General features: G+C 46.3%; 1 protein-coding gene across 5 annotated transcripts in view; it reads right to left on the reverse strand.

Annotated features, from left to right (window-relative positions):
• Window positions 1-26980, reverse strand: part of ptpro (protein tyrosine phosphatase receptor type O) — a 226154-nt gene that overhangs the window by 28994 nt on the left and 170180 nt on the right. For 3 of the 5 annotated variants that reach the window (XM_038811152.1, XM_038811151.1, XM_038811155.1), the window contains 4 exons: window positions 15943-16063; window positions 15769-15837; window positions 11716-11799; window positions 6051-6086 (listed from right to left, as the gene is read on the reverse strand). In XM_038811152.1, the coding sequence (XP_038667080.1) occupies window positions 6051-6086; window positions 11716-11799; window positions 15769-15837; window positions 15943-16063 (310 nt within the window). The remainder of the gene's footprint in view (window positions 1-6050; window positions 6087-11715; window positions 11800-15768; window positions 15838-15942; window positions 16064-26980) is intronic. The other 2 variants (XM_038811153.1, XM_038811154.1) reach the window with 2 other exon arrangements.

Here is a 26980-nt window from a genome sequence, read left to right on the forward strand (position 1 = left end):
GTTGAAAACCTAGAGCACGATGTCCGCGCCTTAAGTGGTGCTGCCCAAGGCATGGCTCAGTCTGTGACGACCATGGCTGAAGACGTGTCCCAGATGTAAATGAACGTTGCCGACACATTCCAGAGCATGGCCCAGTCACTGAAGGCACTGAGGGCATCTTCGCCATGGTGCAGACAATGGGAAATCGCCAGTCTCGCAGAGCCAGATGATTCACAGGCCTCTGGAGCTCACTGCAGCTGCTCCTCTGTCCCATGGAGACCACTAGAGACCTACGAGCACCTTCAGAGAGGAGGAATTGCTGGAGGCCAACCCGGAGCCTGCAACCAAGGAGACTATGCAGTTTCCAGTTGCTCCAAATCCCCCCCTCCCACTCCTGACACGGGTGCACCTCAAGGGCAGAGGACAGAACAGGGTGGCACAGCAACACCTGTGGTGCTGGTAAGTCGGACAGGGCACTCCAGCTCCAGGCCCTCCAAAAGATGTCCGCCAAGTGCATCAAAGGTCACAGGGCGCGGAAAGCAGCAGGCAGCCTCCACCTCTGATGTGCATCTTGGGGACACACCTAGGCATACCAGTAGACCACAAAAGATCAAGAATATTGAGGATCACTGAGTGGGCACTGGGGAGGTTCACAATCTTTAGCTATGGACAATGAAAATGTCAATGTACACTTCTAAACCACGTTACACCTGATACATGTGAAGCCTCTATCATGTTAATCTTCACAGCGGGCCTGCCTGCACCCCCACCCCCTGTTGCCCTCTGCTCCCCCCCACTTCCTGTTTCCGAGCACAGTGGTCCAAGATCAAATGTCTCGATGCAGACCCGTTCAGAGGGTGTGAGCACGCCGTCAGCAGAAAGACAGGAGTCAGGCTCTGGTATAAATTGAGGAGAACCAGAGCTAACCTCACAGGGAATGTAGAACATAGAACAGTACAGCACAGTACAGGCCCTTCGGCCCTCGATATTGTGCCGAGCTTTGTCATCACTTTCCTGTCTTGCATAGTGACCTTAGACAGTGCCAACACAAACCCATCACCCTGGAGTGATGTTGCACAGACCCTTGTAATAGGGTGGGGGGCGGGGGACTGCAGTGGGGGGTGGGGAGGGGAAGAGAGGGGGGGGGGGGAAGAAGAGAAATGGGGGGATTACATGGAGAAAAGGGAAGAGGAAAATGGGGGAAGGGGTTACTCTTCCAAACTCCAGAGATATAAGCCTATCCTCTCCAAACTTTCCTCATAAGCCAACCCACCCATTCCAGGGTTAGTCTAGCAAACCTTCTCTGAACTGCTTCTAATTAATTTATCTTTCCTTAACTAAGGAGACCAAAAATGTACACAATACTCCAGATGTGGTATCATCCTCACCCTGTATAACTGAAGCATATCCTGCTTACTTTAGTGTTCAATTTGTTTCACAATAAATTATAACATTTTTATCAGCTTTCCTAATCACTCGTTGTACCTACTGACTAACTTTGCGCAACTCATGCACTAGGACACCCAGATCCCTCTTCAGCTCAGAGCTCTGCAATCTCACCTTTTCTTGCTGCTGCCAAAATGATAATTTTCACATTTTCTCACATTATACTCCACTTGTCAGATCAGCGTGAGAAAACACACACCTTTCATGTACAAACATATTGATCAGGCGCAATGATAAGGAACACAAATCTCTGAAAATCTTGAAAAGGAATGAATTCATATTAAAAATAACTTTACTTTGTTAACAACTGCAGATATTCTAAAGAAGCTATTCCTATTGTAATGGGTTTTGCTTTTAGTGATACTACCGGTCCCTTTTGGCAGGTCATAGAATTTACAGTGCAGAAGGAGGCCCCTGGCCCATCGAGTCTGCACCGGCTCTTGGAAAGCGCACCCTACTTAAGACCACAACTCCACCCTATCCCCGTAATCCAGTAACCCCACCTGTCCTTTTTGGACACTAAGGGGCAATTTATCATGGCCAATCCACCTAACTTGCATGTCTTTGGACTGTGGGAGGAAACCAAAGCGCCCGGTGGAAACCCACGCAGACACAGGGTGAACGTGCAGATTCTGCACAGAGTGATCCAAACCGGGAATTGAACACAGGTTCCTGGCGCAGTGAAGCAACTATGCTAACCACTGTGCTACCGTGCCACCCCTTATGTCCACTAGTTCAAAATTATCCAGGTAACAGTCACTCCTATTCAATATTACTAGCTTATGGAATGGAGTGCTGAAAGTTACACTAGTGACATCCTTCTTGTCTCTTCCCATACCTAGAGATACATGAGACAGGCAATCCACAGGCTTATAACTGCTTCTGTAGCTAGTTTTTCCCCTAGAACAGGTCTGTAGCCTGCCACCTGAGGCTGTACCTTGAGGGGCACCACTCCACATCAGGCATTGCTGACAAAGAGACCCTCCCATTCCTACTATCTGCCAGAGGTGCATTGGGAGGATTTACATATCAATACTCAACTTACTTGGCCACATCAGGATCACACCTTCCATTACCTTTAAATTGTGGAATAGAACTTGAACCCAGTGCTTCTGGTTTAGAGGCAGGGCCATTATCCACTGCACCACAAGGTTGTCCAACTAGTAACACTGCATAGTTACACTTGGATACTCATCTGGTGGTACAAGACAGTTGGCTTGGGCGCACCAGTTTAATTCCGTCTTACTGGCTGGCAAAATTGAATCTCCTTGAACACTATGATACAACGTTGTAACACAAACATGCTACTTATCATTTGCATCGATCTACACTTCACTGAAAGCACTACACCAGAAATGAAGAAATGAAAATTGTGGGGTAGAACGTGGCATTGTGCAGTAGTATAAAATGAGTAAGTTAGATGGGCCGGGGTCGGAAGTGGGTGCGGAAGCAGATGTCTTAGCCTTCGCCTCGTTGATTGCTCGAAGGTGGGTCCTGTTGGGGTGGAGGTCAGCTTCTCCACCCTGTGCCCTGGAGTGGCGGGGGCCATCTGTTGGGAGTTTTTAGCACTTGAGAAAGTGAAGTTTGAATTGAGGGGAAGGATGGAAAGGTTCTACAATTCATGGGCTTTGTTTATTATACACTTTCAAGGATTGGATGACATTGAATGTTAGGGGGTTTCGGGAGGGGGGGGGGGGTGGTGTTGGACTGCGTATGTTGTTGGTGACTACGTATGTGGTGACGGTAGATTCCGGATTCCTTTTCTTTGATGTTTGCATTTAAAATGTTGAGTGTTGCTTGGGGGTTGGTGGGGGGGGGAGGGGGGGGAGATTATTGGCTAGGGGGCTGACATTGTATTTGTTACCGTTGATTGTTTGTTGGTGAGTGTAAATTTGGATGAAAATGTGAAAAAGGAGGAGAATAAAAATATATATTTTTTAAAAGTGGCCAAGTTATCGGCTTCGCTAGTGAACTTGCACCTGCTGGAATCACATCAGCAAAACCTAAGGAGCGGCTTCACAATTACCTTGAAAGGGTAAGGGTGAATGAGTGGAAAAATTGAATCAATAATCTACAGTGCTGAGTAAGGAGCAAACCTGTTGAAACAAACCTGTTGGACTTTAACCTGGTGTTGTAAGACTTCTTACTGAGTAAGGAGCAGTTTGTGCAAAAATTATTGCTTGGACTGGCTTTTTGCCTTCAAAGCAGATGAAAGTAACCACAGCTGTGGCCTCCCAATGAATATTTCACTAACTCATCAGTTACGCTCAGTATTACGACTCAGTGCTGACTTAGGGGAAGCCGTTACACTGAAAATAGTGCAATAAGCTTGAGAACATTTAAAGCTATTACAGGTTGGTAGCACAGCCATCAGATATGAGGAAAGACTTGTGGCTGGCAGTTGGCTCACAATGATTTTCCAGGCTCACTTATGGCAATAATTAAAAGAGGTTTCTCATGAGTTGATGCGGTGGGGGTGGAGGCGGGCGGGAGGGACCCCAAGGATAAGTCATTTGTGTGACTCGTACCTGCACAGTGGCACCCACATCCTCTGTGTTGTACGTTACGAGAGGCCTTGCAGCAGCCTGGCTGCTAACTGTGCTCATGCTTACGAAACGGGTGTGTGGTTAGAGATGGACCTGAAAATAGGGATAAACGAACAAAACAAAAAGCTTCCAAACAACAAAAACCGAAGAGGTTGGAAAACTCAACAGGTCTGGTAGGATCTGTAAGGGGAGAAAGCAGAGCTAATGGGTGCGATTTAATGGCCTCGTCACGCCTGACTTGGTGTCGGTAGGAGGCCGTTGAATCTCACAGGATTTAATGGAGTCTTGTGAGACATTGTGATCTGGATCTTACCCTCACTGGGCGTGATCCAGATCTTCATATTTAAATGAGCCATTAGACTCAGTCGTAATGCCTGCTGGGTGGTCTCACAGGCCATAGAGACCCCTGGGTGGTCAGGGACAGGGACAGGGCAGGGTGGCACTCTGGCATTCTCTGGCCTGCGGGCACCTTGTCACTGCCAACCTGGCACCCTGGCAATGCCACCGGGGACCCTGGCAGTGTCACCCTGACTCTAAGTGTGGCGGAGAGAAACTCTCCGAGGTCAAAACAAAAATGACAAAGTGCCAGTGAATAGTGGGGTGTTTCTCGTCGTTGCAAAACTGGATGTTGATCTTTTTTCTGGTTAAATCGTGTATTTCGAGTCCTGTGACTTTGTCAGAACGGAGGGTGGGAGAATGTGTTAGAGCTGTGAGAGATTGCAGCAAAAAGTACCAACTTTAAGAACAAAAGACAGATGGCCTGGTGTGGGGAGCGGGGAGTTGCACTAACGCAATATTTGTATGGGATATTTAAAAAAACAGGGTTTAAGGTGGAGGAGAAAGATCACAATCTAAAGCTGCCGAATCGACGTTGTGCTATTGCGCAACTATCCAATGAGAATTTCTGAAGTGTACTGATATTGAGGACAAGCTTGGAAGAAATTTGTCTTGAATCCTGTAAGATTAACGGGAATGATCATTGCTCTTTGAGTGGATATGGTGTGGTCGCGAGGGAAATCTCCAACCAGGGTGCTGGTCATAAACTCGGTTCACACAGAGATTGGTCTTGATTTGAACCAGAAACTCTAAGGAAGATTAGTGCATTCTGTGGAGGATCTGTGCCTTTCCATAACTACGATGGAGAAAGTTTATATGGAGAAATCTGTGCTTTGCTACCAGGAGATCAGATTCAATGTTTTTCCCGGTTTTAGGGACATGATGAGAGCATCTCTTTTTTAAAATGCATTAATTCATGGGATGTGGGCATTGTTGTCCACACCAGCATTTATTGCACATTCTTAATTGCCATTGAGAATGTGATGGTGAGCCGCTGCTTTGCACCGCTGCAGTTCATGTGTTGTGGGGACACCCCTCAACACAATGCTTTTTGGAAGGGATGGTCCCTTCACCACCTCTTTCACACAATCACTGCAGCAATATACCGCAAGCATCAACTTAGAGCAACGGTGTACCTTTCTGTGCCTGAAGAATCTTACAGCTACAGAATCAATAACGGCCGGAATTCTCCGGCTGTTCGCTGGCCACCAGATTCTCTGGTTCTGCTGGCAGAGCACATCCGCCCACGGGTTTCCTGGCGGCGGTGGGTGGCTTTAGTGGGAATTCCCATTGACAGCGGCGGGAGCAGAGAATCCCACTGCCAGTGAACTGCGCGCCGTCTCCCGCCGCCGGGAAACATGTGGCTGGAAGAATGGAGAATCCCGCCCAAAGGCTCTACTCTCCCATTCCAATGTTGGAGTTGTGCAAAGAAACAAGCCTGATTCATTGAAAACTATGGGACATGTATACTTCATCGAAACATAGAAAATAGGAGCAGGAGAAGGACTTTCAGCCCTTCAAGCCTGCTCAACTATTCAATATGATCACAGCTGATCCTCTATCTCAACACCGTACTCCCACGCTCTCTCCATACCCCTTGACACCTTTTGAGTCTAGAAAACTACCAAAATCCTTCTTAAATATATTCAGTGACTTCATGTTAATAGGACAGACATTTTAATGTACAACAGTTGCAATGAGCTTTAATCTGATGGGAAAAGGTTCTAAGAGTACTAAACATACTTTGCTAGCTTCCTCTTCTTCAGTGCATATTTATTCCTGTAAGTAAAGAAGAACATGTGATTAAAAAGATGACATAAATTCCATCAGGAAAGATAGAAACTGATGAAACTTCCTCCGTGCAACACACAGCATGTTTGAATTTAATTTGGGATGCCAATGTGTCAAAAGACTGCCAGTAGCCATCCACACTTTGAAATAACTTGCTGCAATAATAAGACATCTTAACCCCTTCTTTCCTAAGTCACTTTCATGTTACTAACCTGGTATTTGATAAGCAGATGGCCCACTCCAGTACAGGGAGAGTCTCAAAGGTTTTACAGAGTCTTGGACAGAATCCATGCAAGTCAGTAGTAAATGACACAAAATATTGATAAACTTGCAATAAAATGGAGTAAATGTGATTAGACAATGAAAAGGATACGCTTACAGAATGGTTGGACATATAGGCAAACACAAGGGTAAATACACCATTCACAGAAGGGAGTCTTACTCATAGTGTAAGAACACTGATGTATCTAAATGCATATGTAAACAGTGCATCTTATAATGTAGTGGTATTATATCTAACAAATTATACCTACTTTAGTTATTCCATCTTATAATATCAGCACATCATTACTCATGCATCTATAATCTATATTTTAATGTTAACAGTATTAATTATTGTTACATTTTATAATATAGGTACATTACCTGCTAGTACATTTTAGGATGTGGCTACATTTGGTATCAGTGCATCTTAAATGTAGTTAATGTATTACATAGCATAAGCATATTATTAAAATACCATATGTAGGTAGATTATTTACTGATATACCATAATGGTTCTTGTATATACCACTCTATAATTAATTATCAGGCTACCTTATAATACAGCAGCATTAAATGTCAATCTAACTTATAATGTAGATATAATAGTTAATAGTAAATGCAGAATCATAGCAAATTTACAACACAGGCCATTCAGCCCATCATGTCTGTGCCGGCTGAAATCAGCCATCCAGCCCAATCCCACTTTCCATCTCTTGACCCATAGCCTTGTAGGTCATGGCACTTCAAGTACATACCCAAATTAGAGATAGCACTTGGGCAAAGGGGATCAAAGGATATGGGAGGAAGGCGGGATCAGGCTATTGAGTTGAATGATCAGCCATGATCATAATGATTGGTGGAACAGGCTCGAAGGGCTGAATGGCCCCCTCCTGCTCCTATTTTCTATGTAAGCTTTTGAATATGATGAGGGTTCCTACCTCTACTATTTTTTCAGGCTGTGTGTTCCAGACCCCCATCACTCTCTGGGTGAAACATTTTCTCTTCAACTCCCTTTAATCCTTCCATTAATTACTTTAACTCTACGCCCTTTGGTTATTGAGCTCTCTGCTATGGGTTGTTTCTATCCACTCTAACTTGCACCCTCATAATTTAATACATCTTAATTAAATCTCCAAATGTCCTTACAAGGTAGCATTAAATACTAATGTGGCAGCATTGATAAAATTTGCAATGTAGGCCAATTATACAAATATATTGAATTAATGAATAAGTTGTGCATCTTTTAACACAGTGACGCTAGAACATAGAACATAGAACAGTACAGCACAGAACAGGCCCTTCGGCCCTCGATGTTGTGCCGAGCCATGATCACCCTACTCAAACCCACGTATCCACCCTATACCCGTAACCCAACAACCCCCCCCTTAACCTTACATTTTAGGACACTACGGGCAATTTAGCATGGCCAATCCACCTAACCCGCACATCTTTGGACCGTGGGAGGAAACCGGAGCACCCGGAGGAAACCCACGCACACACGGGGAGGACGTGCAGACTCCACACAGACAGTGACACAGCTAGTTATTAATATATCTCATAATATAGGTGCACTGATTAATAATGTATGCTATGTGTGCAAATCAGTTACTAATGTGTTAATCAGAGACCTTGGGATAATTGTTGATCACCCGTTAAAGGTGAAAGTCGTTCCAGGGAAAGCAGATAGCGTTTTAGATTGTATTTTTGGGGCCAGGGTACAAAATTGACGATGAGAATCAGATATCATTTGCTCAATCTTCAGGCCGTGGAGGTCACTGGCATGTCTATTAATCGCCCATGATCAAAAGCAAAATACTGCGGATGCTGGAAACCTGAAATAAAAACAGAGGAGTCCAGCAGCTTATTGTCACGAGTAGCTTCAATGAAGTTACTACGAAAAGCCCCAAGTCGCCACATTCCAGGAGGCTGGTACAGGAATTGAACCGTGCTGCTAGCCTGCCTTGGTCTGTTTTAAAAGCCAGCAATTTAGCTCAGTGTGCTATACCAGCCCTTAGGGAGAGAAACTAGGGAGAGAAACAGGGTTAATGTTGCGAGTCCCTTCTAATTGAGCAACATGGTAGCACAGTGACTAGCACTGTTGCTTCACAGCTCCAGGGCCCCAGGTTCAATTCCCGGCTTGGGTCACTGTCTACAGAGTCTGCACGTTCTCCCTGTGTCTGCGTGGGTTTCCTCCCACAGAATAAAGATGTGTAGGTTAGGTGGATTGGCCATGCTAAATTGCCCTTAGTGTCCAGAATGGTTGGGTGGGGTTGCTGGGTTACGGGGATGGGGTGGAGATGTGGGCTTGGGTAGGGTGCTCTTTCCAAGGGCCAGTGCAGACCCGATGGGCCGAATGGCGTCTTTCTGCACTATAAATTCTATGGTACTCTTCTTCATACGGACTTGAAATGTTAGTTGCCAGACCCTGCTGAGTTTATCCAGCATTTTCTGTTTTTATTTGGTGCCCATCCCTTGCTGTCCCTGAGGTGGAGGTGCCGAGCTACCTTCTTGAACTGCTGCAGTCCATGTGGTGATGGGTACGGAGTTCCAAGATTTGGACCAGCACCAATGAAGGAACCGCAATATGTATCCAAGTCAGGGCGGTGTGTGACTTGGATGTCATGGTCTTCTCACGCGGTTGCTGCCTTTGTCCTTTTCATTCGAAGTCACATGTTTGAGAGGTGTTGTGGATGAAGAGATGACAACTTGTTGCAAGGTATCCTGTGGATAATGCACTCAGCGGATACCCACAACTGGAGCACTGCGGGCAGTTTCATCCCAACACATTATGAAAAATATCGAGGCCCTGTAAACATGCTGAGCGGTATAACCAAAACGATATCTAGCCCATGCACTCCTTGTTACTAGGATAGACTTCAAGTCTTTGGGCTATTTACTTTAATGGGCTATTTACTTCAGTGAAGTAAAGGTAGGGAGACATTGTAATTCAGATATTTAAAAAGATGAAGTAATTGTATTCAGTCAGGTTGGTTGGCTTTGAGGGAATGGATGCCAATGGTAGGACTATGGAACATGTGTACAATTTTCTTTTTCAATGGGAAGATGCCAGGATATATTTGTTCCTGTAGACAGTGATAGACCCTGTGAAATAAACCACCCACAGTTCTTTTAAAGGGAACGTGACAGGTTGCGGTCTGGAGAACATATCAATTTCTGAGGTAAATTGATGGATAGTTGCAGTCAGACACCGATTGTCTAAAGGTCTCCAAGGTATTTCCGGACAGATGAACTAAAGTAGGCCCAACGACCATCCTCATCCCCAACAATCCTGAAATTTATGAGCACAACGGACATTTATTTTCCTATTTTCCAAATCTTTCATCTCTTGCCTTGAAGCCTCCACATGAACATTGGCCCCTCAGGTCCCTTTCAGTTGAAAAATAACCAAAGTTTTGTATGTCCGGTAGTTCACCTCCACCTTCTGCCTCCTCACATAGTTCAGCTAAGAGATCACTGAGCCACGGTGGTTAGCACAGTTGCTTCACAGCTCCAGGGTCCCAGGTTCGATTCCCGGCTTGGGTCACTGTGTGGAGTCTGCATGTTCTCCCTGTGGGTGCGTGGGTTTCCTCCGGGTGCTCCGGTTTCCTCCCATAGCCCAAAGATGTGCAGGTTAGGTGGATTGGCCATTCTAAATTGCCATTCGTGTCCAAAAAGGTTAGGTGGGGTTACGGGGATTAAGGGGATAGGGTGGAGGCGTGGGGCTTAAGTAGGGTGTTCTTTCCAAGGGCCTGTGCATACTCGATGGGCTGAATGGCCTCCTTCTGCACTGTAAATTCTATGATTCTATTACTGGTAGTAAAGTGCAGTGGACTCCCTTAATAATGTGTAATAATGAAATAATGCAACTAATAAAATATTTTGGAAGAGGTTTATTGGTTATTGTGCTGCAATCTTAATAGGATAATTAAATGACATGGTCAGATATAAAATATGTCAAACTCTATTGCTAATTTTTCAAACATTCAGCAATATCAATGTGTTGTCATATCATCAAAGCTCATTGTACCAATAATGTAAGTGCAGTTGCCTTATCTCACTTCCCAGGTACTAAGACAGCAGCTAATTTCAAAGAGTTTAAGTTTATGAATTAATCACATACAAAGTCACTGGAATTTTACTACCTCTGATAAGCTGCTCTTATCCACATTGCTAATTATAGCTTAAAAATACTAAGTCGGAACCTACCTCTATTACCCACACCCTTTCCTGTTCATACATCGCTCTACCCTTGTTGACTTACATTAATGGCTCCTTGGTTCCCCACTGAATTCATTTAAAGTTTGCATCCCTGTAATTATGCCCTCACCCTGCCCAATACCGTCAAATATACAAGTCCGGGGCACCACGGTGGCGCAGTCGGCTAGCCCTGCTGCCTCATGGCGCTGAGGTCCCAGGTTTGATCCCGGCTCTGGGTCACTGTCCGTGTGGAGTTTGCACATTCTCCCCGTGTTTGCGTGGGTTTTGCCCCCACAATCCAAAGATGTGCAGGGTAGGTGGATTGGCCATGCTAAATTGCCCCTTAATTGGAAAAAATGAATTGGGTACACTAAATTTTTAAAAAAATTAAATATACAAGTATATACCCTACCCAAGCTCTGTATTCGTCAATTTTTGCCTCAGACTGTTGTTCATCACCCCACTGTTGGCAGCTGTGTCTTCAGCCATCTTGACCTTGCACTGTGGAATTCCCTCTCTTAATCTCTCCGCAACCCTCTCCTACTTTAAGACCCTCTATAATAACCCTCACAAGATTCACGTGAATGACCCAATTGATCTCCCTGTGGGGCTCGTGGAACACGAGCTCCCTGCTGAGGGGTGAACCAGGCACTTAAATGCCAGCCTGGATTTGGTCAGACATGACTGGTAGTCCCGGCTGGGACTTATATGCTATACGCCATGTTGTGGCCTTTACTTTTGTTTACCTAAATAAGTGTTTGTTGTTTCACCTTCTCGGGACACCTTAAGATATTATACCCTCCTTAAAGCTAACCTCTTTTGAGCAAGCTTTGGGTTGCTTCTCCTCCTTTGGCGTAACATTCATTTTTCTTTGATCTTTTTCTTTTACATTAAAGCCATGGTAAAATGCAAGTTGTTGCAAGTAAATTTTCTTTCTGAAGGAATTTTAAAACGAATCTCATGCCCCACACACGCTGAAGGGACAGACATGCGCACATCTTGTGCAATGTAACACAAATACCTTTTTGAACTATACTATATTTTGCAGCCAGTAGTTTCTTGCTGTACAGACGTGCGAGAATATCTGAGTGAGATGCTTTCAGATTTAACATTTCTCAGGAGATATTAGGCTAAAAGGCCATTAAAATGAACTTACCAAGGGTTAATACCAAAGGCCAAAAGATAGTCAGTCCAAAGGCATGATGGGAGCAGTGCAAGAACAGCAAAAATACTCCTACGCCTGAGAAAATGTAACACAGACACATATAGACAAAGAGTCTGTTTGATTAATAAAAGAGAAAGTTGCCCGTGATTAATATACACATGAAGCAAGACTTAGTTAGGTACGTTATATAGAGATCTGCAGTAACACAGACATGCTGCACAGCTCAGATAGCGTTACAATGAGAAATACAGGGATAGAGTAATGCACAAAGTTAATGTGATTAATAGTTCCATTCACACGTGCAAACACAAAAGTAAAATCATTACCTGCTATATTATTCTTTTCATTTCCTGCTGCAACATTTGACCTGCTCACTATTAAACATCACATCCGCCACTACTGAGTTACTGCTGGCAAGATCTCAGCCATTGATATTTGAATGTGCTGAAGACTTATCGTTACACTCATTTTGGGTAAATTTTCACCTAGGAGGCAGGAATCAGGAGGTGCCTTTGTTTCCGCCTCTAGTCTGATTTTAAAATAAGATTTTTAAATTTGTTTTCGCCCTCAACCAGTACGGAGATCGGTGTCCTGTCAATTTAGGCTGGCAGGCAAGTTCTAAGCCCCGTCCGACTGATGGATGCCAGCCCCCAGGCTGTAGATCTGACCCCGGTGTACCAGAAAACAGAAGGCCAATTGAAAAATCCCAGTCGGCCTCCAAACTTACCATTGACAAGGCTCCAAATGAGCCTAATTTCTTGCCCCACCTCATCTAGGTGGGCGGCCTTCCTGGGCCCCAAACTCACCATCCCCAACATGGTTGGCCCCAAAACTAATACCATGGCCGGTGCTGGTATTTTTGGCCACTCCCCTGCTCCTCCCCCATGCACCTCACATTTGGCCCTGACCTCGAAAGAGGTTGAAAGGTCATCCAGCTCTATTTCTGTGCAGCTTGCACTACCAGAAGCTGCCTGGGGAAACCCCAAAAACCCAATTCTCTGTTGAAAACCATGATTAAATCTGTCTCCATCCAGCTCACTCTCAGTGCATCCCAATAGGGTAAAAACAGTTCAGACCAGTGTTCTTATTTCCTAGCTTTTACTTGTGTTTTACTTTAAGGTATACAAGAACAGTTCGGACGAATATTCTTATTTTCTTGTTTTTTTCCCTTCGGTAATACCAGATCCTAGCTACTCGCTGCATGAAAAAGTTTCTCCTCCCGCTGCTCCTTCTGAAAATCACCTCAAATTGGTGTCCTATCATTCTCAATCCCTACTTTGTGTTGATTATTTTCCTCTCTGAGGGGAAGCCGGGCTTTCCTCTGGGTCAGCTCCCTAAATAGAATGTTCTAACCATTGTAGTTGGGGGGGATGCCTGCTTTCAGCTCTACAATGTACAGACCATTTTGGGCCAAAATCGAGGTTCGCGCCTGGAACTCACGCTCGAGTGATTGGATTGCACTTACCTCTCTTTGATGTGGTTGATGTTTGTAAACACTGGGGTTTCAGCACTTAAGAATCACTCACTCATGAAGGGAGATGAATGAATCAAGGCTGCAACTGTTTTGTGGAAACTTTCAATCACTGCCCGCTACAGAAAAATGAATGAATGGCTTGCAGCTACACGAGCTGAGGGATTCAAACACAGGTCACAGCTTTACTCTTTCCAGAAATGGACATGGCGTTTCCAAGTAAGTGTTACAACTGTAATTTCTGTCACTGCCCTGTCTGGACTGCTTTCCAGCTTCCAGGCAGGGATCTTTTTTCTGGGGCTGGGGGAGGGTGGGGGGGGGGGGGGGGGATGTGCCTCTATTTAGGGGGCCCTTTTTGGGGGTGCCTTTAGGTCAGAGGTGTCTATGGGAGGCACCTTTAGTTAAGAGGTCTCTATGGGGGGGTTCCTTAGTTCAGGTGTTACTGCGGGGACTCCCTGTTAAAGGAGTCCCTGGGTGTGTTTCCCTATTATGAGTTCACTGGGGGTGGGTCCCTCTATTTAGGGGGTCCTTGTGGGGGGTCTGACTAGTTAGGCGGACCCTGTGGGGAGTCCCTCCAGTTAGGGAGTTCCTGAGGGCGGTTCCTTTAGTTAGGGGGTCCCTGGGGGGGGGTCTCTCTAGTTCGGGAGTCCTGGGGTAGGGATGGGGGGACGGGGATTGGTCACCCCCATACTTCGGGGAGGGGAAGGCACACAGAAAATCCATGAGTGGGTTTCTGCTTTGTGGTGTGGGGATGAAGGGTGGGGGGATGATTTGTGTTGCGGGGGTGGGGGGGGCTGATTTGCGGGGGGGGGGGGGGGGGGGGGGGGGGGCTGACCACAGGGATCCGCCATTTTGAGTGAGTGGCCTGATCGCAGGATCTCTCCTATTCCTCGGCATGGGATACTGAACTGCTTCATGATTTGCCCTCCCAAGGGGAACGTAAATCAGCAGGGTAGCAGGGTAGCATGGTGGTTAGCATAAATGCTTCACAGCTCCAGGGTCCCAGGTTCGATTCCCGGCTGGGTCACTGTCTGTGCGGAGTCTGCACGTCCTCCCCCTGTGTGCGTGGGTTTCCTCCAGGTGCTCCGGTTTCCTACCACAGTCCAAAGATGTGCGGGTTAGGTGGATTGGCCGTGATAAATTGCCCGTAGTGTCCTAATAAAAGTAAGGTTAAGGGGGGGGTTGTTGGGTTACGGGTATAGGGTGGATACGTGGGTTTGAGTAGGGTGATCATGGCTCGGCACAACATTGAGGGCCGAAGGGCCTGTTCTGTGCTGTACTGTTCTATGATTCTATGACTCTATGAGCAGCAATTTTTCTCCGGCGGGAGCATCCCACATGGAGAATCTTGCACGCTGAGTTCTAGCTTGGCTGACTGAACTCCATTCGTATCAAAATGGAGGTATGCTCTTTAAAAAGACAATTGAATTTAAGGCTTCGGTATTCTTACTGCAAAAAGACCATAATACACATGAAGGTCAAATGACCAATCAATAAGAAGCAGGTTCTTTTGATTCACTCAGCGCTGCCATCTGTAGAGAACACGCAAATAAACAAATTCTAAAACATCCCAGCTGGAATCCATGCGGCGAGCAGGAGTACATAATAAGCACGGAGTGTGATAATTAGAGTGTAACAGGAAGTAAATGAGATGCACTCAGGAATTATGGTGCATAAATGGGATTAGCTAACTCAGGTGTGTATAGAAATTAAATCAAGCTGGTGCAGGTGAAAGAAGTTGGTTAAATCTCCCTTTTTGTTCTTCCTCCAGTTCTTAATTTGCTTATTGCTATTGCGCAAAAATAAAATGAAATCAAACGCAGAAGTCTCCATCCTTTCATCAAAGCCCAGATTTCATCAATATTGCCTGAACCGTCTTAGAATCTGCATGGGGACCCATGGGGGACTGAATGGTTTGGACAGCTGTTAAAACAGATACATAGCTTTGCAATGGTCCATCTGAATGCAAAATCATATTTAGGAAGTATAATATTCACGGGTACCACACAGCAATTATAGAACATTCAACTGTGTATCTATTCTGCTGTTGCAGAAGTGTTGATGGAAACTGGAACGGAGTTGGTTAAATGCAAAGTTGGAATGCCAAGCAAGATTCCGAGTGTGATGATTTGGGGTGCGAGTGCGAGAAACCTCCCACTGAAACTGCAAGCTGCCCATTGAAATGCCCGCAGGCCTCCGTTACATTTTGTAAGTTTATTTCCTACTTGGATTCCTGTCTGTGCCTGAATATTTGATAATGAGTGCTCTGTTCAGAGAATTCCTACAGCACAGGAGGCTACTTTGCCCATCGGGTCTGCGCCGACCCTCCAAAAGAGGACCCTACCTAGGCCCACTCGCCTGCCCGCAAGCTCGTAACCCCACCTAACCATTGTTCACAAAGGGGCAATTTACCATGGCCAATCCACCTGAACCTGCAGATCTCTGACTTTGCCTCTCAAGCACAATCCCGGATGAAAAGCTTGCACAGAAATTAAAACCGATTTGCAGTACTTCAAAAGGGCCTTTGCTCGGCCAACCCAGTCTTTCAGCACTCCATTCTACTTGGCACGTACCAGTTAAATGGCAACTTTCCATCCCTCTCCAAAGTGGCAAAATTGACAAATATTCCTGCTCCACAATTCCTGTAAGATATTAATATGGTTATTCATACTTGACCTCCGTTTTGAATAACTCGATGACTCCAAATCTACGTACGCGAGCGCGCGGCAGAGCAAGTTACCCTGTACCTGGCATGCTGCAAGTGTTTCCGCCGCAGGACAAAGAGTGTAATCAGTAGTAGTCCGATAAGCAGGATACTCAGGATGGCAAGGGCAGAGATCACCACCATGTTCGAATTCACTTCTGTAACTACACATTTAAAAGAATGAATCAGGATAGCTTTCCAGTACTGAACATCTGAAGAGTGAGATGGATGGATTTTGTGGTCTCTGAGAATCGAGGGGAGTAGGCAGTAAAAGTGCAGCTGAGGCACAACATCAGCAATGATCATATTGAATTGTCGAGCAGTCTTGCTCCTAAGGTTTGGGCCTGCTCCTAGTCCCTGTGTTCTTATGAATAGTGGGAGATGGTGCTGTAGTGGTTATGTCATTGGGTTAGTAATGCAGAGGCCCAGGCACAATGCTCTGTGCTATGGTTCAAATCCTGGTTGAATTGAAAGCGAGCCTCAGTAACGGTAGCTACGGAAATACCATGGATCTTTGTGAAAACTGGACAATCCACTCCTTGATGGAGCAGAAGTTGGTGAAAGTAGTGTTTGGAAACTGCTTTCAGCTTTATTGGCACTATACACAATGCAGTGATATGAATTATATCACAACCCTTCAATTGTGCTTGGTGTTGTGCTCACAAGGTAGACATTCCTCCCTCCCAAGGCTGGCATTTATTTCCAGGCAGTTGTTTCCCTGCGAATCACAGAACCCCTACAGTGCAGAAGGAGGCCAATCCACCCTCCGAATGAGCACCCGACATAGGCCCACTCCCCAGGCCTATCCTCATACCCCTACCTAACCTTTGGCAGGCCATCTTCTGAGTTCCCTTCGTGGGATTTCTCCATCCCTTTCACACTCAGGGTTCCCTGTGAATTGAGTACAACAGACAGCGTTGGGGCAGCGTCGCACGATTTGCGCCCAGCCCAGCGATTCTCCAGCATGGGCTGAGAGAATCCCGCCTCCCCTGTGAATTGAGTACAGCAGAATTCCCTGTGAATTGAGTGCAGCAGAGTTCCCTGTGAATTGAGCGATGAACCATAAATTGAACGTGAGACGAGTTGCTGTACAAAAGTAAGGCTTTAATAAGCTAGATGTTAGCCCTGCGGTCGACTACAGTAAATGGACGACCGCCGGGCGTACTGGGTATTTATACCCCACCCTGGAGGCAGGGTTAACTCAGCCTCTCGACCAATCGGGAGCCATCACATGACTGGCCTCAACCAATTGGTCGAGAGGCACATGACCGACCAGGGCCAATGGTAAGCCGATGTTCTGCACCAATGGCAGGCAGCTATGCTAATCATACCACCACATTGAGCACAGCAGAGTTCCCTGTGAATTGAGTGCAGCAAAGTTCCCTGTGAATTGAGTGCAGCAGTGTCCCCTGTGAATTGAGTACATCAGAGCTCCCTGTGAATTGGGTACAGCAGAGTTCCCTGTGAATTGAGTACATCAAAGCTCTCTGTGAATTGGGTACAGCAGAGTTCCCTGTGAATTGAGTACAGCAGTGTCCCCTGTGAATTGAGTACATCAGAGCTCCCTGTGAATTGGGTACAGCAGAGTTCCCTGTGAATTGAGTACAGCAGAGTTCCCTGTGAATTGGGTACAACAGAGTTCCCTGTGAATTGAGTACAGCAGAGTTCCCCTGTGAATTGAGTACAGCAGAGTTCCCTGTGAATTGAGTACAGCAGAGTTCCCTGTGAATTGGGTACAACAGAGTTCCCTGTGTATTGAGTACAGCAGAGTTCCCTGTGAATTGAGTACAGCAGAGTTCCCTGTGAATTGAGTACAGCAGAGTTCCCTGTGAATTGAGTACAGCAGAGTTCCCTGTGAATTGAGTACAGCAGAGTTCCCTGTGTATTGAGTACAGCAGAGTTCCCTGTGAATTGAGCACAGCAGAGTTCCCTGTGAATTGAGTACAGCAGAGTTCCCTGTGATATGAGTTCAGCAGAGTTCCCTGTGAATTGAGTACAGCTGGGTTCCCTGTGAATTGAGAACAGCAGAGTTTCCTGTGAATTGAGTGCAGCAGAGTTCCCTGTGATATGAGTTCAGCAGAGTTCCCTGCGAATTAAGCACAGCAGAGTTCCCTGTGAATTGAGTGCAGCAGTGTCCCCTGTGAATTGAGTACAGCAGAGTCCCCTGTGATATGAGTTCAGCAGAGTTCCCTGCGAATTAAGCACAGCAGAGTTCCCTGTGAATTGGGTACAACAGAGTTCCCTGTGAATTGAGTACAGCAGAGTTCCCCAGTGAATTGAGTACAGCAGAGTTCCCTGTGAATTGAGTACAGCAGAGTTCCCTGTGAATTGGGTACAACAGAGTTCCCTGTGAATTGGGTACAACAGAGTTCCCTGTGTATTGAGTACAGCAGAGTTCCCTGTGAATTGAGTACAGCAGAGTTTCCTGTGAATTGAGTGCAGCAGAGTTCCCTGTGATATGAGTTCAGCAGAGTTCCCTGCGAATTAAGCACAGCAGAGTTCCCTGTGAATTGAGTGCAGCAGTGTCCCCTGTGAATTGAGTACAGCAGAGTCCCCTGTGATATGAGTTCAGCAGAGTTCCCTGCGAATTAAGCACAGCAGAGTTCCCTGTGAATTGAGTGCAGCAGTGTCCCCTGTGAATTGAGTACAGCAGTGTCCCCTGTGATATGAGTTCAGCAGAGTTCCCTGCGAATTAAGCACAGCAGAGTTCCCTGTGAATTGAGAACAGCAGAGTTTCCAGTGAATTGAGTGCAGCAGTGTCTCCTGTGAATTGAGTGCAGCCGGGTTCCCTGTGAATTGAGTCCAGCAGAGTTCCGTGTGAATTTTGTTCAGCAGAGTTCCCTGTGAATTGAGTACAGCAGAGTTCCCTGTGTATTGAGTTCAGCAGAGTTCCCTGTGAATTGAGCACAGCAGAGTTCCCTGTGAATTGAGTACAGCAGAGTTCCCTGTGATATGAGTTCAGCAGAGTTCCCTGTGAATTGAGTACAGCTGGGTTCCCTGTGAATTGAGAACAGCAGAGTTTCCTGTGAATTGAGTGCAGCAGAGTTCCCTGTGATATGAGTTCAGCAGAGTTCCCTGCGAATTAAGCACAGCAGAGTTCCCTGTGAATTGAGTGCAGCAGTGTCCCCTGTGAATTGAGTACAGCAGAGTCCCCTGTGATATGAGTTCAGCAGAGTTCCCTGCGAATTAAGCACAGCAGAGTTCCCTGTGAATTGGGTACAACAGAGTTCCCTGTGAATTGAGTACAGCAGAGTTCCCCTGTGAATTGAGTACAGCAGAGTTCCCTGTGAATTGAGTACAGCAGAGTTCCCTGTGAATTGGGTACAACAGAGTTCCCTGTGAATTGGGTACAACAGAGTTCCCTGTGTATTGAGTACAGCAGAGTTCCCTGTGAATTGAGTACAGCAGAGTTTCCTGTGAATTGAGTGCAGCAGAGTTCCCTGTGATATGAGTTCAGCAGAGTTCCCTGCGAATTAAGCACAGCAGAGTTCCCTGTGAATTGAGTGCAGCAGTGTCCCCTGTGAATTGAGTACAGCAGAGTCCCCTGTGATATGAGTTCAGCAGAGTTCCCTGCGAATTAAGCACAGCAGAGTTCCCTGTGAATTGGGTACAACAGAGTTCCCTGTGAATTTTGTACAGCAGAGTTCCCCTGTGAATTGAGTACAGCAGAGTTCCCTGTGAATTGAGTACAGCAGAGTTCCCTGTGAATTGGGTACAACAGAGTTCCCTGTGAATTGGGTACAACAGAGTTCCCTGTGTATTGAGTACAGCAGAGTTCCCTGTGAATTGAGTACAGCAGAGTTTCCTGTGAATTGAGTGCAGCAGAGTTCCCTGTGATATGAGTTCAGCAGAGTTCCCTGCGAATTAAGCACAGCAGAGTTCCCAGTGAATTGAGTGCAGCAGTGTCCCCTGTGAATTGAGTACAGCAGAGTCCCCTGTGATATGAGTTCAGCAGAGTTCCCTGCGAATTAAGCACAGCAGAGTTCCCTGTGAATTGAGTGCAGCAGTGTCCCCTGTGAATTGAGTACAGCAGTGTCCCCTGTGATATGAGTTCAGCAGAGTTCCCTGCGAATTAAGCACAGCAGAGTTCCCTGTGAATTGAGAACAGCAGAGTTTCCAGTGAATTGAGTGCAGCAGTGTCTCCTGTGAATTGAGTGCAGCCGGGTTCCCTGTGAATTGAGTCCAGCAGAGTTCCATGTGAATTTTGTTCAGCAGAGTTCCCTGTGAATTGAGTACAGCAGAGTTCCCTGTGTATTGAGTTCAGCAGAGTTCCGTGTGAGTTTTGTTCAGCAGAGTTCCCTGTGAATTGAGTTCAGCAGAGTTCCGTGTGAATTTTGTTCAGCAGAGTTCCCTGTGAATTGAGTACAGCAGAGTTCCCTGTGAATTGAGTACAGCAGAGTTCCCTGTGAATTGAGTACAGCAGAGTTCCCTGTGAATTGAGTACAGCAGAGTTCCCTGTGAATCGAGTACAGCAGGGTTCCCTGTGAATTGAGTACAGCAGAGTTCCCTGTGAATTGCGTACAGCAGAGTTCCCCTGTGAATTGGGTACAACAGAGTTCCCTGTGAATTGAGTACAGCAGAGTTCCCTGTGAATTCAGTACAGCAGAGTTCCCTGTGAATTGAGTACAGCAGAGTTCCCTGAGAATTGAGTACAGCAGAGTCCCCTGTGTATTGAGTACAGCAGAGTCCCCTGTGAATTGAGTACAGCTGGGTTCCCTGTGAATTGAGTACAGCAGAGTTCCCTGTGAATTGAGTACAGCAGAGTTCCCTGTGAATTGAGTACAGCAGAGCTCCCTGTGAATTGAGTACAGCAGAGTTCCCTGTGAATTGAGTACAGCAGAGTTCCCTGTGAATTCAGTACAGCAGAGTCCCCTGTGTATTGAGTACAGCAGAGTTCCCTGTGAATTGAGTACAGCAGCGTTCCCTGTGAATTGAGTACAGCTGGGTTCCCTGTGAATTGAGTACAGCAGTGTCCCCTGTGAGTTGGGTACAGCAGAGTTCCCTGTGAATTGAGTACAGCAGAGTTCCCTGTGAATTGAGTACAGCAGAGCTCCCTGTGAATTGAGTACAGCAGAGTTCCCTGTGAATTGAGTGCAGCAGTGTCCCCTGTGAATTGAGTACAGCAGAGTCCCCTGTGAACTGAGTACAGCTGAGTTTGCTGTGAATTGAGTAAAGCCGAGTTCAATGTGAATTGAGTACAGCAGAGTTTCCTTGAATTGAGTACAGAGAGTCCCCTGTGAATTGAGTACAGCAGAGTTCCCTGTGAATTGAGTACAGCCGAGTTTGTTGTGAATTGAGTACAGCAGAGTTCCCTGTGAATTGAGTACAGCAGAGTTCCCTGTGAATTGAGTACAGCAGAGTTCCCTGTGAATTAAGTACAGCCGAGTTTGTTGTGAATTGAGTACAGCAGAGTCCCCTGTGAATTGAGTACAGCAGAGTTCCCTGTGATATGTGTTCAGCAGAGTTCCCTGTGAATTGAGTACAGCAGAGTCCCCTGTGAATTAAGTACAGCAGAGTTCCCTGTGAATTGAGTTCAGCAGAGTTCCCTGTCAATTTTGTTCAGCAGAGTCCCCTGTGAATTGAGTACAGCAGAGTTCCCTGTGAATTGAGAACAGCAGAGTTTCCAGTGAATTGAGTGCAGCAAAGTTCCCTGTGATTTGAGTACAGCAGCGTCCCCTGTGAATTGAGTACAGCAGAGTTCCCTGTGAATTGAATACAGCAGCGTCCCCTGTGAATTGAGTACAGCAGAGTATTCTGTGAATTAAGTACAGCAGAGTTCCCAGAAATGAGTTCAGCCGAATTCCCTGTGTATTGAGTACAGCAGAGTTCCCTGTGAATTGAGTACAGCAGAGTTCCCTGTGAATTGAGTACAGCCGAGTTTGTTGTGAATTGAGTACAGCAGAGTTCCATGTGAATTGGGTACAGCAGAGTTCCCTGTGGATTGAGTACAGCAGAGTTCCCTGTGAATTGAGTACAGCAGAGTCCCCTATGAATTGAGTACAGCAGTGTTCCCTATGAATTGGGTACAGCAGAGTTCCCTGTGAATTGAGTACAGCAGAGTTCCCTGTGAATTGAGTACAGCAGAGTTCCATGTGAATTGAGTACAGCAGAGTTCCATGTGAATTGAGTACAGCAGAGTCCCCTGTGAATTGAGTACAACAGAGTTCCCTGTGAATTGAGTACAGCAATCCCCTGTGAATTGAGTACAGCAGAGTTCCCTGTGAACTGAGTACAGCTGAGTTTGCTGTGAATTGAGTAAAGCCGAGTTCAATGTGAATTGAGTACAGCAGAGTTTCCTTGAATTGAGTACAGAGAGTCCCCTGTGAATTGAGTACAGCAGAGTTCCCTGTGAATTGAGTACAGCCGAGTTTGTTGTGAATTGAGTACAGCAGAGTTCCCTGTGAATTGAGTACAGCAGAGTTCCCTGTGAATTGAGTACAGCAGAGTTCCCTGTGAATTGAGTACAGCAGAGTTCCCTGTGAATTGAGTACAGCCGAGTTTGTTGTGAATTGAGTACAGCAGAGTCCCCTGTGAATTGAGTACAGCAGAGTTCCCTGTGATATGTGTTCAGCAGAGTTCCCTGTGAATTGAGTACAGCAGAGTCCCCTGTGAATTAAGTACAGCAGAGGTCCCTGTGAATTGAGTTCAGCAGAGTTCCCTGTCAATTTTGTTCAGCAGAGTCCCCTGTGAATTGAGTACAGCAGAGTTCCCTGTGAATTGAGAACAGCAGAGTTTCCAGTGAATTGAGTGCAGCAAAGTTCCCTGTGATTTGAGTACAGCAGCATCCCCTGTGAATTGAGTACAGCAGAGTTCCCTGTGAATTGAATACAGCAGCGTCCCCTGTGAATTGAGTACAGCAGAGTATTCTGTGAATTAAGTACAGCAGAGTTCCCAGAAATGAGTTCAGCCGAATTCCCTGTGAATTGAGTACAGCAGAGTTCCCTGTGCATTGAGTACAGCAGAGTTCCCTGTGAATTGGGTACAACAGAGTTCCCTGTGAATTGAGTACAGCAGAGTTCCATGTGAATTGGGTACAGCAGAGTTCCCTGTGAATTGAGTACAGCAGAGTTCCCTGTGAATTGGGTACAGCAGAGTCCCCTATGAATTGAGTACAGCAGTGTTCCCTATGAATTGGGTACAGCAGAGTTCCCTGTGAATTGAGTACAGCAGAGTTCCCTGTGAATTGGGTACAGCAGAGTTCCATGTGAATTGAGTACAGCAGAGTTCCATGTGAATTTAGTACAGCAGAGTCCCCTGTGAATTGAGTACAACAGAGTTCCCTGTGAATAGAGTACAGCAGTCCCCTGTGAATTGAGTACAGCAGTCCCCTGTGAATTGAGTACAGCCGAGTTTGTTGTGAATTGAGTACAGCAGAGTTCCCTGTGAATTGAGTACAGCAGAGTTCCCTGTGAATTGAGTACAGCAAAGTTCCCTGTGAACTGTCTGTGCGAGCCTGCACATCCTCCCCGTGTGCGTGGGTTTCCTCCGGGTGCTCCGGTTTCCTCCCACAGTCCAAAGATGTGCAAGTTAGGTGGATTGGACATTGAAAATTGCCCTTAGTGTCCAAAATTGCCCTTAGTGTTGGGTGGGGTTACTGGGTTATGGGGATAGGGTGGAGGTGTTAACCTTGGGTAGGGTGCTCTTTCCAGGAGCCAGTGCAGACTCGATGGGCCGAATGGCCTCCTTCTGCACTGTAAATTCTATGAATCTATGAGCAGGACTAGACCACAGGATCAAGACTGCTCCACCATTCAATATGATCATGGCTGATATTCTGCCGCAACTCCACTTTACTGCTTGCTCTCCACATCTCTTGATTCTCAGAGACCAAAAATCCATCTATCACAGACTGAAATATATTCCATGATGGCCCATCCACAACCCCTTGGGGTAGACAATTCCAAAGATTCACAGCCCTTTGAGTGAAGATATTTCTCCTCCTCTCAATCCTAAATGATTGACCCCTAACTTCGAAACTCTGTCTCTGTGTTACTGATCCCCAGCCACGGGATAAAATTTCTGTGTCTTCCTTGTCGAACCTCTTTAGAATTTTGTATGGGCGGGATTCTTCCCCCTCGCCCGTCCGAGGTCAATGGACCTTTACATGGTCTGTGTCCCGTCCATGGCGACCTTGCGGCAGGCACAGCTGAAGAATCCAGCCCTGTGTTTCAGTGAGGTCAGCTCTTATTCTTCCAAACTCCAGAGAGGAAGACCCAGTTTACTCAGCTTCTCATCAAAGGACAACCCTCTCACCTCCAAAATAAATCTGGTGAACCTTTGCTGTGCCATCTCTAATTTAAGTATATCGTTCCATGAATAAGGAGACCAAAAGTGCACACAGTATTCCAGGTGTGGTTTCACCAAAGCCAGTATAATTGGAGCAAGACTTCCTCATTCTTCTACTCTAATAATCCCCTTGCAATAAAGGCCAACATACCAATTGTCTTACTAATTACTTGTTATATGTTGTATTACTTGTTGCTAACTTTCAATATTTTTCTTGCATTAGTACAGCCAATTGTCCCTGAACGTCAATATTTAGAAGGTGCACCCATTCTGAACGATGCTGTGCTGTACTGTTCTTACAAACATTCTCGCTCTTCCCCACATTATACTCCATCGAAGGTGTTGCCCATTGAATTTGAATTTTGCATTTAAATTGAGGGAGAGAGGAGTGGGTCTAAGACTAATGGTTTAAACTTACATAAGGGCAATAATTAAGGTATGAAGACAGAGCTTGTTAGAATGAACTGAGAAATTAGGTTATGGGATATGTTAGTAGAGATACAGTGGCAGACATTTAAGGAGATACTTCATAACACTGAAAGACACATTCCATTGAGGAAGAAAAACTATAGGGGTAGGCCACACCATTTCTGGCTAAATAAAGAGGTTAAGGGTAGCATCAAATTGAAAGGGAATGTGTACAACTCCAAAAAGATTAGTGGCGGGAAGAGTGGACGGAATATAAAATACAGCAAAAGAATAACGGAAAGAATAATGAGGACGGAATTAGAGGACAAGGTAAGGCTGGTTAGAAAAATTAAAGCAGATTAGAAGAGTTTCTCAGGGTATATAAAAAGGAAATGAATAACTAAAATGAGCATTGGTCTTCTCGGGAGACAGTCAGGAGAATTATAATGGAAAACAAGGAAATAGGGGATGAATTGAATGAAGATTGTGTATAAGACTTCACTGTAGTGGATTTTGGCTTATTGTCACAAGTAGTCTTCAAATGAAGTTACTGTGAAAAACCCCTAGTCACCACATTCTGGCGTCTGTTCGGGGAGGCTGGTACAGGAATTGAACCGTGCTGCTGGCCTGCCTTGGTCTGCTTACAAAGCCAGCGATTTAGCCCTGTGCTAAACCAGCCCCATGCCCATCAGATTAGAAAATAGCACAAGTAACTTCTCTATTCAAGAAAGGAGGGAGGCAGAATGCAGGGAACTACAGGCCAGTTAGCTTATCATGTCGGGAAATTGCTGGAATATGTTATTAAGGAGGTTATAGCAAGGCACTTAGAAAGTCCCAGTGCAATCAAGAAGAGTTAACATGGTTTGTGAAAGAGAAATCGTGTTTGACTCATTAATGACAGTTCTTTCAGGAAGTAACAAGCAATATGGATAAAGGGGAAACCACTGGATATGGCGTACTTGAATCTCCAGAAAGCATCTTCAGGTGGCAAGGTGGCACTGCTGCCTCACTGCGCCAGGGACCCGGGTTCAATTTTAGCCTTGGTTCGCTGTCTGTGTGGAGTTTGTATGTTCTCCCCGTGTCTCTGTCGGTTTCCTCCGGGTGCTCCGGTTTCCTCCCACAGTCCAAAGATGTACAAGTTAGATGGGGCTATGGGGATAGATCGGGGGAGCGGGGTTAGTTAGGGGGCTCTTTCAGAGGGTCGGTGTAGACTCGATGGCTGAATGGCCTCCTGCACTGTAGGAATTCTATAATCTTCTATGATCATCTGACAAGATGCTCCATCACATTACAAAATAAAGGTTCATTGTGTCGGGGGTAGCGTATTAGCATGGAAAGAGAAATGTATGGTTGTTAAATTTTATGATGACACAAAGATAGGTAGGAAAGTAAGCTGGGAGAGGACAACTAGATTGGTGAGTTTGAAAAGGGACATAGGTAGGTTACGTGAGGGGGGGGGCGACAATTTGACAGATGGCGTTCATTGTGGGAAAATGTGAACTTATCCACTCTGGCAGGAAGAATAGAAAGGCAGCAAATTACTTAAATAGCGAGAAACTGCAGAACTCAGTGGTACAGAGGGATGTGGGTGTCCTGGGACATAAATCATAAAAGATTGGTAGCAGGTACAGTGATTAGGAAGGTTTGCGTTTATTGCAAGAGGAATGGAATACACAAGTAGGGATGTTTTGTTACAGTTTGCTGGTGAGATTGCGGGCTGGATTCCCCCAAAATGGGGCTCTGTCCCCACGCTGGTGTAAAAACGCTGGGGTTTCATTCCCGGGATTCCAGTCGATTCACTTACCTGCAGGGGGCTAGCAGGGACCCAGAGTGATTCACGCAGCTTTAGGTGCAGATACGGGCCCCTGCACTTCCGGTCTGGAGTCCGTGCATGCGCATGGCGGCGGCCTTCAGCAGCTGTGCCGAGCGCCATGGCGGACTCGGACCGTGGAGGCAGCTGCAAGATGTAGGCCCCCCCATTCTGCCGCATGCTGGAAGATCCGTCTGCCCCGATCCCTTCCCCGGCCGCCCATAAGGCACCCCCGCCCCCGGTGCCAGATCTCCCCACCCCCCCAACAGGGCAGCCGTGGACTGAGTCCGCAGCTGCCAGGTCAGAGTCACGACTGGCCATAGTTGTTAGTTCCACGCCATTGGAAACTTGCCCAGTCTGGAGCGGAGGATCGCTGGGTGGGCATCTGACAATAGCCCCCCCAACCGCGTGGAGTACTATGCACACATGGCGATTTTCGGGGCCCGGAGAATTGCCGGACTGGCATCGGGCCTAATTACAGTGCGAAATTGGATTCTCCGCCCCCCCGCACCAATCGCGATTTCGGTGCGGGGCTGCGGAGAATCCAACCCCACGTCCAGAGTACTTCATACAGTTT

Source organism: Scyliorhinus canicula, chromosome 11, assembly GCF_902713615.1.
Source record: "Scyliorhinus canicula chromosome 11, sScyCan1.1, whole genome shotgun sequence".
Taxonomy (NCBI): Eukaryota; Metazoa; Chordata; class Chondrichthyes; order Carcharhiniformes; family Scyliorhinidae; genus Scyliorhinus; species Scyliorhinus canicula.